The sequence below is a fragment of the Cheilinus undulatus genome, linkage group 12 (genome assembly GCF_018320785.1).
Source record: "Cheilinus undulatus linkage group 12, ASM1832078v1, whole genome shotgun sequence".
Lineage (NCBI taxonomy): Eukaryota > Metazoa > Chordata > Actinopteri > Labriformes > Labridae > Cheilinus > Cheilinus undulatus.
In genome coordinates this window covers 16,975,243-16,987,573 of record NC_054876.1, presented here as the reverse complement: position 1 = coordinate 16,987,573, position 12,331 = coordinate 16,975,243, and the positions used below count along the sequence as shown (strand labels likewise).

Genomic DNA, 12,331 nt, shown 5'->3' with positions numbered 1-12,331 from the left:
TATCCAGCTGGTGGTGTTTAAAGTTGTCTGAAATATAACCTCAGTACAAGAAAATATAGCTGTAAAATATTAACTACAAACACTGAGAATGAGTTCATGTAACTCAAGATGGGAGTTAATTTTACTCTTAGTGAGAGTAGTATTTTAACTCCCATAAGAGTTTATTTTAACTCCTGTTAAGAGTTAAGAATCAACTCCCAGAAAAGAGTTACTTTAACTCGGCTCTAGAGTTTATTCGATGGTCTCACATGTACACTCAGATTAAGTTGATTTTAACTCACACAGAGTTTATTCCAGTGACCCGAATTTGCTGTGTAGGGCCACTTTCATATTCCTTGCCATGAGGATTTTAAAGTTAGTAAGCATAATCCAATGTGATTTAATACATGCTTAGCGATTGAGTATCCCTAAATGGCTAGTTAATGGCTGACAGGGCAAATAGACAGTCATTTTCAGGATATTGGGGAGCCAATCAGATTTCAGGGGGCCCCGTTTAGCCCTGGCTACCACTGGCTCTGCCCCTGAAAAGTTATTGATGCTGCTGTTTGCTGTGATAATCCATCAGGATGTTATTAATCAAGATATCTTCTTGTCAAAATATTTTTTTTACAGATTTAGCATGGTAGCACTGCCTTGTGCTGAAAACAAGAAGTAAAGTACAGTTAAGCACAAGCTTCATGTTTTAATGTGGGCTATATTTTATTTTATCTCTGGAATTTGCTGCGGGCCAGTCAGAAATGGGCTGCGGACCGCATTTTGTCCTTGGGCCATAGTTTGGACACCACAGGTTTACATTAATTATTTACATAATAAAACAGGTGACAACTGGGTGACAGCCATGATCATCCTGTAACAGGTCAATGCATGCCAAATCCTCTTCATATGATCTAGAGAGAAATATAATAGCTAGTGCATCACCAAAACAGAAACATAATTTTAAGATGGTACAACATTTGACAATATATATCTTTTTTAATTACGTTAAAATAGGAAATATGCCAATTTCTGCACTAAGACTCACACTGATTGTAGGAATGTCCTATAGTGACTAATTTTCCTGTGTATTCAACAGAAATATAAATGAAGAACAACCTGAAAACAGTCAAAACTGAGCTCAATCTACTTAACACAGCTAAACATGTTCATATTTTGCTTGGTGTTTCAAACAGTGCATCACAGTCTTCTTTGTCAAAAACAGCTAAATGAAGAAGCACTTTGTTTTAAGGAGTTTCAAGCACTGCTCTGGTTAAATGGTTTTACACTAGTTACGCACTACTCTATCCAGCCATCGTTCTGGTTTACATCCAGGCAGTAGAGTGAGGAGAGCAGGCTCACAAACCAAGCTACAGCCCCAGCTAGAGGGAGATGGGGGCATTACAGCCAAGCAGTAACACGGTGTTCTGAAAAAATTGATCCATTAAGGCCTTGTCCACATGGAGACAAAAATGGTCTATTTCTGTTTGGTTTTGAAAAAGTTTCCCATAAACATAGGATCGTTTCAAGAAATGTCCACATAAGCACGAAACCATTCAAAACAACTGAAAATGCCGTAGTCAATATTCCAGGCATGTAAGTGGCACTGTAACGCTGCCACAGAAATGCATCAGAAACAGAGAAGAAGATTAGGAGGCAAGCCCACCCACAACTTTTCTCTAACCCCAATTTTTTCCTGGTTCCCCTTCTGGTTGCACTGGATCTAAGAACATGTGGTGTATGCTTTTCTCCATGACCATTTGTTGTTCACAGTGGAAGCAGAGGAGCAGAAGACACTGAAACTGTTGTCGTATACAGATTTGTTCGCTCTGGGACCCAGTTTCAGAAAGTAGCGTTTTTGGGCTCCGCAAACGCCAGTTCTGTGTAGGCAAAACGCTGCTAGGATAAAATACTTTTGTGGATACTCCTTAACTCGTCTTGTCGTGGGTGGCCCCTAAGTCCACCTTGCAATTCCTCTAGTGCAGGGCTTCTCAAACTTTTCAGCCCATCACCCCCAATTTAAAGGTGCCAGGGCCCAGGATCCCCACTGTACCTGAAGTTGGTTAAAGCATAGTTGAAAACAGCCATGTACATTAAAAAAAAATAGCCCTGTGCAAACTTACATGTAAAGAATTCTGTAAAAATTACTTTGATTGGGGTGTTGCTTTATATGATCATTTTGTGTTATTTCTCTCTTTTTTTATGTTTAATACACTACAAACTGCACCAGTTATCATGGTTAGCTCTTAACAACTCAAGAGGGAAAAAGCTGTAACTTTCACTTTCAATGTTTCAAAAGAAATAAGATCCACTCATGCCACTGTAATTAATGAGCATCATTGAGTACTTAACAATAAAACTTCGTAATTGTTTTTTTGTTCAAGTGCTGTCATCGTTGATATCCACATCCAAAAATGTGTTGTTGACAGTAGTAGCAGCTTGGCAAACCTCAGCATACCTCAGTTACCAAGAAGAGCAAAGAGACTTAAAAAAAAAATCTATTGTTTTATGCACAGGGGGTTGCAACACATCGGTATGCATTTAAAAGCATTATTGCTTTGAATTTTGTAATACAGTGATATTATATAGCACAAAAATTTTAGAGAATTACCTTTCCTTAATGAGGAAGAGTAGACTAGGAGTATGTAAAAAATAGATTTTTGATAATCAAAGACACTTTCAAAAAGTAAGTTTAGTTTCATCATGGGGACTAGAATAGGATTTAAATGTTAAGGCTGGACTGTTGCATGCTTAAAATCATTAATAGCAATGTAAATCTGTTTAAATGTGGAGGTTTGGAGATAAACTTGCAAAATTGGACTCACAGTTGAGCTGATGGTAGCTGGAAGTTGAAGGGCCATCTCAGCTCCATCTCTTTGCCTGTTGCAAGTTTGAAAGTTAGCAAGCACTAGACATTTCAACATTGATCAGCATCTTCAGGTTTCAAAATGTCAAGTTCTTGTTTTATTAAGTCTGTTGTTAGTGCTTAGTCAGCATGTTAAACCTGCACTGTGGGCCTAAAGGATGAAATATTGAAAAATTGTTTAACCAACCAGTGATTCTGGTGCGGACTACACTGTAAATTCTAACAAGTTAAGTTTACTTAAAGAATTTAGGAAACCGATTACCTTGGGAAAAGTAAGTAAAAGAACTTAATTGTGTCAAGTAGAGTGAAATTATTATATCTGAGTAAGCTGTACTTCTTTTAAAGTTGTGAGACCATGAGTGAGGGGGTCAATGATGCAGACCACCCTGTCTGTATGTGAGTGTATCTGTGATTCAGAATAAGTAAGAGCTTCTGACGCCTCCTGTGCGAGAGCTTGTCGAACTCATTCAACTTGTCTGGGAGCCATTCCTCATGACTGCTCACCACAACCAGAGAAACACTCAGAAAATGCAGACTTCCACCATTAACCCTTTCACCTGATAGTGAAGAGTCCTTTAAAAACATTGCTGGATCCAGACGGTGATCCGGATCAGCCATTACTCCCTCCCTAGTGGGGAGGAGACACGATGAGACAAAGTATTGGCTTCGCCACGTGTAGAAGTCATGACAGAAGCGTGGCCTGCCAATGCCAACAGATGCAGTGACAGTCTCACCCATGGTTTTTGGAAAATTTTTAACTAGCCCCTCCCCTGTAAGAACTAAACATACTAAGTTATTTCAGCTTAACATGATCATTGCATTGCATCTTTCAGCTGAATAGTACAAACGACTAATCTGATTTAGTAATGTCAACATTTTGTTGTAAAAACACGGAAGAATAAGTAATGATTACTAAAATGTTTAAGTAGAAACAAAATCCGGGTTTACAGTGTACCGGAATCAACGCCAACCCTCCGTACTGGGGCTGTGTGCACAGCCTCAACAGCTTGCATGTCAGTGCCTCGTACTTCTTCATTGGTAAATGCACGCAAATCAGAAATGACCACAAACCATGCTACACACTCAGAAAAACCAAGTAAATATTACTAAATGGAACAAGTATGCGTGTAAAAAGTACAGAAAGCTTGGTGTAAGAAAGTAAACTTGAAAAACTAGTATGAATCAAGTTGAATGCACTATTTTGTCCTAAGTCAGTTCATTGTTTGCATTTACAGTGTACCAAGGATGACAAATAAATTAAATCAGCAGATAAGGCACATCTTTAGTGCACTGCTAACTTGTTAGGGTCAGTGCTACGGACTGTATTCTGCCTCAGCATCACCATCCTAAAGGTTATTAATCATTACCTGTTTGTAGCAGGTGCAGCCCACTGACATCTTTTCTGTCAGCCTCATTGTAAGTCTTTATTTCTATTTGTTTGCCTACTCTGGCATCTTTTCAGAAACCGACATCATGGCGGGTGTTGAGCTCTGGCTCCTTGGCCCGGACCCCTGCATTAATGAGGCTGCCATCAGCAGGCTGAACACTTGGTCAAAGCGGCCCCCTGTGTGCCGCCCCATACCGGCTCCGCACATCACTGCCCATTGTTTCCTGCTCACAAATAAAGCGTGAATTAATTAGCCAGTTGGCACAACTCTTGGTGCTGCCGTGTCAGCGCTCACAGTTCTGCCCTGTGCCTTATCCCCAAGGCCCAGTCTGTCTGCTGTGAGACAGAGCATAATGGCCACGTCCACATGAAACCACAGACCCCGCCAACAATTTAGACATTTCAAATTACTGCTCACTTAACAACATAGAGGAGCAGCCTGTGCTCTATTAACAGCCCCTATTTTACCTGAACTTTAACGCCTCAAGACTGACCAGATGAGTGAATTAAAGTTGAGCAGTGATCAGACATGTGATCTGTTCCAAAGATCAGCTCCCGTCAGGTCCGTCAGCTGGAGTATCTGGGCGTAAGTAGGTCAGACTGGTGGGGCTGCAGTGATCGAGACAGTGAGACAGACCAAAAAAGAGGGAGAAGAGCCTGTCGTCCTCTAAAACTATTATCACTGACTTATTGTGTTAAAGTAGACAGTGGAAGTGAGCAGACTGTGTTAAAATGAAACACACAATCACACCCCCCCAGGGCAAATTACGTACAAGAGACAGTGACACGTTAGCCAACACCTGCATGATCCTGCCACACATTTTAAACAGGCTCATAAATGAAACAGCTCCTCACGTTCACACATGCACAAACACATAATCATGTTCACGTTGTCAGTTCGGCATTGTTAAATTTAGCCACGCTGCTTAGCAGGTGTAACAAATGTCTGCAAGCGGAGGCCTGGGAGGTGTTCCCGCAGATCAGAGACGCTGCTGCTGTGTCTGATTACTTGTCTGCTGTCATGGAGCTCTGCTCTCTGCGTCTATCTCTTTCTTTCCTTCCCCCTAAAGCAGCCACAGGGGACCATCCCTGTCTTGCTCATTCTTTGTTTAGTTTAGTCAGTTGCAACTAGCACAGCACCCCCACCCACCCCCAGATGCATACTTATTGGTGCCAGTGATACGTCAATTAAGGCCACTAAAAGCTCCTGACCTCAAAGTCACAGACAGAACCACGAAATTGGATTTAAGACTGGGAAATTGTTGACCGCAATAATGCAGCTGAGAATGAGATTAGATATCTTTGTCTGTGTCCTCACGAGATTGGGGCTGTGAGAGTTTAAGGGAAAAATCAGCAAGGGAGGGAATATGAGTCTGTCTGAATCATCCTCTCCAGTGCTCAGATTTCAACTGATGTGCTCTATTCTGCCATATACACCCCTACTTGGTCTCACTGGGACATATACACCCCTACCTGTTCTCATTAGGATATACCGTATACACCCCCACCTAGTCTCATTAGGACATACCGTATACAACCCTACCTGGTCTCATTAGGACATACGGTATACAATTCTACCTGGTCTCATTGTGCCGTATACACCCCTACCTGGTCTCATTTATGTTGTTTCCACCAGGCTGTCCGGCTCAGTTCGGCACAGCACAGTATGTATTTTTTGCATTTCCATAGAGCAAAAGTTGCAAAGGGTCCCAGAAACTGACCCGTATTGTCCCACCTTTTGACACCCCTCCGTAGGGGTACAAATCTTACCTATCCGTCCCAAAAAGGTGGAGCTACACCCACTAAAATAGGGGTTTAAACTGACGCCACGTCCACATGCAACATAACAGCTCGGCTCCAGGCTGCAAAACACAGAAGTCTCTGTAAGGAGCAGGCAAAAACGGGAGAAAAATGGACTAATATCTGCTTAAATCAGGGATATTTGGACTCGGCAGAGATCCACACTCTTTCCTAGTCTGTGGGTATTGATATCTGGCCACAAATAAAGTCCCTAACATTTATCTGGACCTGATTTTAAGCACACAAAGCAGAGCCTGAAGTCACACATTAGCCTGGTCTATCCATGATGGATATGAAACTAAATTAATGCTGAAGTTTTGTGAATACAAAGCCTTAGATTAGTCGATGCCTTGTACTGTAACTAGTTATTCATCTACTTCTTAGGTAACTTATAAAAACATCGCTCTGTTGCTGTTGAACGTACTTGAAAAACTTAGGGCTGCAGCCTATTTTAAAAACAAGATCGGCGCACCCAGGATTTCTGACTTAATCTAGTTTGATTTTAACACCAGTTAAACCTTTAGTTTATTTTTAATGTAAGGTATTCTCATGGTATAGCTCTGAACTTATGTTATGTCGTATAAACTGTTCTAGACTAGATATATTTGCATATTAATGTACCGTTGTGACTCAGAATATTTCTGTACACGTATTCCATCAGCTGAGGATCAGTACTGACCATGGTTAACATGTTTAAGATGTTATTCGTTTTTTTGTTTTTTTTAAAGCATTTTCAGCCTAAATAAAGCTGTTCAATGCTTATTCCCTACTGATTTTTGTCACTCATCCTTTCTATAACTCTGCAGCTCGACCAGCAGACACGCACTACATGTGACTCTACTTCACACGCATGCCTTTACAGCCCACCCACCAAGTGGGGGCACGAGTGTCTTTGGAAACGCAAACTATTTTGGTGTTTAGTGTATCAAACCATACCAAACTTTGCTCAATCAAACCAGACCACCTGATGGAAACGCGGCTGTAGTGCCATATAAACCCCTCCCTGGTCTCACTGTGCCATCATAACTCATTGTATCGTTTCGTACTGTATTGCACTTTCTCATCTCATATCATATGGTACCATATTATTTTGTATTATATTGTATTTTACAATATTGTATGGTATAGCACCATATTATATTGTATTGTATCCTATCGTATGGTATTGTACCATATCGTATCATGTTGGATTGTATTGTGTATCGTACTGTACCATATTGTATCATATCATATATCTTTTGTATCTCGTCATAATCTGTCAAACCATATCGTACCATATCATATTTTATCGTATCATATCATCTGTATTGTGTCCTACCATATCAAACCGTATCACATTGAATCACACCTTATCGTTTCATGTCTTGTCGTATCTCTTGTTACATAATGTGTTGTGTTGTATTATATTGTATATTCTAGACCTTATCACACCGTACCGTATTGTATCATATCACATTGTATCATATTGATTGGGTCGTATCTTCTGTATCTAATCAAATCATATCAGATAAATTAAACATTAACTGTTCTTCCTCACAGGCTAGGCCAATGTTACGAGGAAATTACATGGTGCATAAATCAATTGAAGTTATATAATTTTATTTATCTATTTCAGTGTCAGTAGTACATTGACTGATTTTTTTTAGCAACAGATTTGTAAGCAATTGTAATGACAACATCACAAAGCTCTGCCAAACAATTGTGGTATGAACACTAGTATGAAAGTTAGTGACAAATAACAAACTAAAGTGCATTCTGCAAAAACAGTAAAAAAAATAAAATAAAAAAAAACAAGTCTGCAGAATTACATCTCTGTATTTCGATATCTCAAACTGTAAGAAGCATGATATGTAAACATGTGGATTGCATCTGTTAAAATTGTCTGTGAAATTTACTAGACGGGCTTTTATAGATAAAGAAATAAACATATTTTAAAAATTAAGCTTACTGATCTGTGTCAGTAATTACACACATATAGAAGAAAATGAAAATAAGGCAGTGGCCTTTACTCCTTTGGAAATTTTTAGGTAAACCAAAGTCCTTACTAGGGCTAAATAGTTTTGAAAAAATATTTTTGTGATTATTTTGAGTCATTTTAAATTTGATCTGAATTTTTGTATTGAAAGGAATGGTCATTTTATGTCATTCTCTTTTAATTGAAAAATACAGAAAGGAGGATTTTTGCTATTTAAATTTGAAAATAATAAGTGGAGCAAAACATCTCTGCTACAAAAAGAACTGTATTAAACTGTTACTTTGACACACATTTCAGGTTAAAGAAATATTTTGTACCTTCTGTAATTTGAAAATTATAGGAGGCCATATTGCATTATAAGATCTACCTCTGGATTAATTGCTCAGTCTTACTTTCCTCCCTAATCTCTCTGCCCCACCAGTTGTGTCTCCTCTTGTCCTTTATGGCTGTCTAACCTCTGACCTGTCCTCTCCTCCACCCCAGGGGACACCACACAAAGGATGAGATCTGCTCCGTTTCCAACCCCTGCAGAATTGGATGCATATGCTAAGAAGGTTGCCAACAACCCCCTCACCATCAAGATCTTCCCCAACAGCGTCAAGGTCCCCCAGAGGAACCACGTACGGCGTACTGTAAACGGGCTGGATACATCAGGCCAGCGCTACAGCCCCTACCCTTCATCTCAGGCCAGTGCCAAGACAGGCCTCCTCGCTATCGTCAGGGCGCCCTCAGTCAAAGGCATCCTCAAAGATTTCGACGGCAGCCGGGCTCGCCTGCACCCTGAAGTCATCATGAACCCTCCCAACGGACCGTACCAAGTGGCTTCAACCAGCACTTTAAACCACCACCCTCCTCTGCAGAATCTTCCCAGGATTCAACAAAACTTACCCCTCCCCCCACAAGAACCGCCTCAGGCTCTACAGATGCCCCACCCTCAGCAACAGAGTCACACCCAGAGCATCAGACACCCTCCTCCCATGGCCCAACATCCTCAGGGCCCATCCAGACTCCAAACTCTGTCTCAACACCCAGCCCTTGTCCACCCACAGGGGCCCCCTACCATCATGCTTCAGCAGCAGCACCTTCAGCAGCAGCCGCCCCCTGGCCTGCAGGGTGGCAGGAAGCTGCCAGATGGTGACGCACCACCTAATGTTACCGTCTCTACCTCAACCATTCCACTCTCCATGGCTGCAGGGCTGCACCAGGGCCGCCAGGCCGACCTGAGCACCATCGTGCACCAAATCAACCAGTTCTGCCAAGCCCGAGCCCAAGGCGCAGGAGCCACCTCCATGTGTGAGGGCCAGATCGCCAATCCTAGCCCCATCAGTCGTAACCTGCTTATCAGCGCCTGCTCCAGGGTCTCCATGCACAGCAACCCTAACACCCCCGGCTTCCCTCCACCCAACTGTATACTCGGCCCTCAAGAGAAAGCCACGGCCCCAATGGGAGCTCACCCCCCACCCAGTGTGGCTGCCATGAACCACTTGCCTTCAAACCATGCTGATCCCAAGCAGCAGCACCACCTGCAGCATCTGCATCAACCGCCCAATCAGCAGCAACAACAGCTACAACACAACGCTCAGCAGCAGAAGATGCGCTCTTGGAATCAGCACCAGTTGTCTCATGTCCCCCACATCCAGAACGGTGGGAGCCACCTCTGCAAGCAGCCCTCCAGGGACCTCGCCTTCAACTTTAAGGGCATGGGCTATCCCGCAGAGGTGTGTGTGGGTCAGCCTTACACACTGAAACCCCCTGTTGACAGGCCAACCCCCTCTCCCCCAGTCATCAACAACGGCATGCCAGGCCCCATGGCCCACTACACTAATGGTCACTACTTCCAGTCCCACATCTGGAACAGCAGCATCCTCCCCACACCCAACAGTGACAGCTCCGGCTCTCAGGACATAGCCATGCCATTCCATGGGGCAGGCCCGGGGGGCTGCACCACACTGGACTGTGGGCCCCCTGGGGCTCCACATTACAGGCTAGGAACGAGCTCCTCCACCACCTCCTCCTCCGCCCAGACTAATCTGATGCAAACAGCAGATTACTTGGGTGGGGACTTCCAGACGCCCTACTTCCGCGATCAGAATCTAGGGTTGATGGGCAAGATGCACAGGCCTCCTCTGAGCAGGGTAGGTCCAGAGGTGGGCGATGGCAGAACCGCTCTCATCCAGCACCCAGGGTACAGATAAGCTATGGCCTTGTCTTCATAACAGTTATCGAACCCTTTTGTTTAGTCTTAAGAAAGGAAACATGAATAAAACAACTGATAACTTAAATGACTGCTAATGTTAAAGAGGGTAAATTAATATATTTAATGAAGAAAAACTGTTTTTGGTTCTTTTTTAAAGAATCTTGCAAGTGATCAATTGTTTTGTTGATTTTTGTTAGTAAGTGCTTTTACCTGGCACTTAAGGGAACTCATGTTTTTCATTCCCACCTCCTTCCTCCATTTGTGTGCCTGATCTCAACTGTTTTAATTCTCCTTCAGAGCTATCGATTACATTTGCTTATGCATGTAAGAAAGAAGAAAAACTGACTGATCCCACCCTGAAAAAAACAGTAGATGTTTGAGTGTAGAAAAGATGCTTATTTTCTTTTGGCGTAACACTCAACTCTTATCGCAACTTGAAGGTTAAACAATCATTTAAGTACAAAGACGGCATAATGATCCTGTTTCAGAGCATACTGTAAGACGACAGCAGGAGAAGCTTGTGAAAACACCGTTTTTATTCTTTTTAACTGTAATTATTTATTTGTATTATAAGACTGTTCATGGTTGATTCCTCTGTCAGTTCAAGATGCATGTAATCAGGTTGTACATAGCAGAGACCCAGCAGCAGGCAAAGAGGCGATGATATGTCCTGCTGAAAATGCTGCAGTGAATTCAGGTGTACTTTACTTTTTTCATTTGTCAAATCCAGTAGGGTTTGGCAACAGGACAGTGAAATGCAAAGTGCAGAACAGTCATAAAATTAAGCTTAAAAATGGCCAAAGTCGGGTTAACAAAGACACAATGATATGAAGATGTGCCATCCTTTTCCGATCGTTTTTGTTACATGACAAATGTATTACTTGAATGTTGAAATTATGTGTTCTGCAGGTATTGAGTGAGGCAGATTTATGAGGAGAAAACTGGATTAGAAGAAGTAAAAGTATTATTAATGTCACGTAAAGCCTAAACAGGAACTTAATTTCGTGTCATTGCTACTGACTCGGCTGTGAAGTCTGCTTTAAAAGACCAAATTGATCACTTGCAAGATGATTCGGAGGTAAACAAAACCGACTCTTAAGTTCAAAGTGAAACAGCAAATGCATTGTTTATTTTATTGTACACTGGCTTACCTACTAGACTACTGTAACTTTAAAGTTTAATGATTGTGTGTGAATGTTGCCTGCTCATGTGGGTAGATTTAAAGATGAGCGTGTGTGATAGCGCGAGTGTGTGTAGAAAACACAACAACGCCCATGTTTTTGTTCACCTAATTCCCTAACAGCCCTTAAAAAGCCTTAAGTGTTTGGTCCTTGGACTTCCCTTGAAAATGAGCATGGTTTTAATAAAAACCCCAAATAATAAGGAGAAAGAAGATGCTAAGGATACACTGAAACAGCAATTATTTTTCTTTTCTTTCTGCTCTTTTTATTTTAATGAAGTTTTGTTGAATAGACAGAGCAATTCCTTAGAGATTCTTTATTATGGAGAGCGAGAAAAAGGAGTCATATTTTGTAATTATATATTTTAGCAATGTGTAGTTACTGAGCTGTAACATTTTTTCCAAGTTTCAAAGCTTCAGTTTGCAGTTGTGACTATTTATAATACTTGATTTGCTTGTTATTTAAATTTTATTTTCTTTGTTTCTTGTACTATTGCTGTGAAATGGAAGAAGGTCCACGAGCCTTTCTTTTGTGTCATTCTGTACAACCGGTAAAGAGGCCAGAGCGGGAGAGTTGTGCTACTCTTTTTGTAATATTGTAATAATAAAATAAAGTTCTAATTTATGCTTTGAAATGAGTCTGAACCGTCGCTTGTATCATCTGCAACTTTTATTTAAAGTGACACCTGACAACAGGTGTGCGATTTTCTCCTGACCCTTTCATTCTTTATTAGCTGACTCTGAAAGAAAACGGTGATCTATCTGGTATCTTCCTCTTCTCGTATTTATTTTTACAAATGTACAAGGAAGTGACCCCTAATAAGGCCACATTAAGAGGAGACCGTAAGCACTCACACATTTCCCTGTTATTTATCTTAACATCTTAAATAAACATCCTTGTGCTTCAGTAATTATCCATACAGATCAAAGATGACTAAATAGAAATGACTCAA

At 41.4% G+C, this 12,331-nt stretch overlaps 1 protein-coding gene across 2 annotated transcripts in view; it reads left to right on the top strand.

The window, feature by feature from the left end:
• Nucleotides 1-11,985, top strand: part of fam222ba (family with sequence similarity 222 member Ba) — an 87,168-nt gene extending 75,183 nt beyond the window's left edge. For both annotated transcript variants that reach the window (XM_041800647.1, XM_041800648.1), the window contains one exon: nt 8,485-11,985. In XM_041800647.1, coding sequence (XP_041656581.1) covers nt 8,485-10,196 — 1,712 coding nt within the window. In that variant the 3' untranslated portion in view covers nt 10,197-11,985. The remainder of the gene's footprint in view (nt 1-8,484) is intronic.
• The last annotated feature ends 346 nt before the right edge of the window (nt 11,986-12,331 follow it).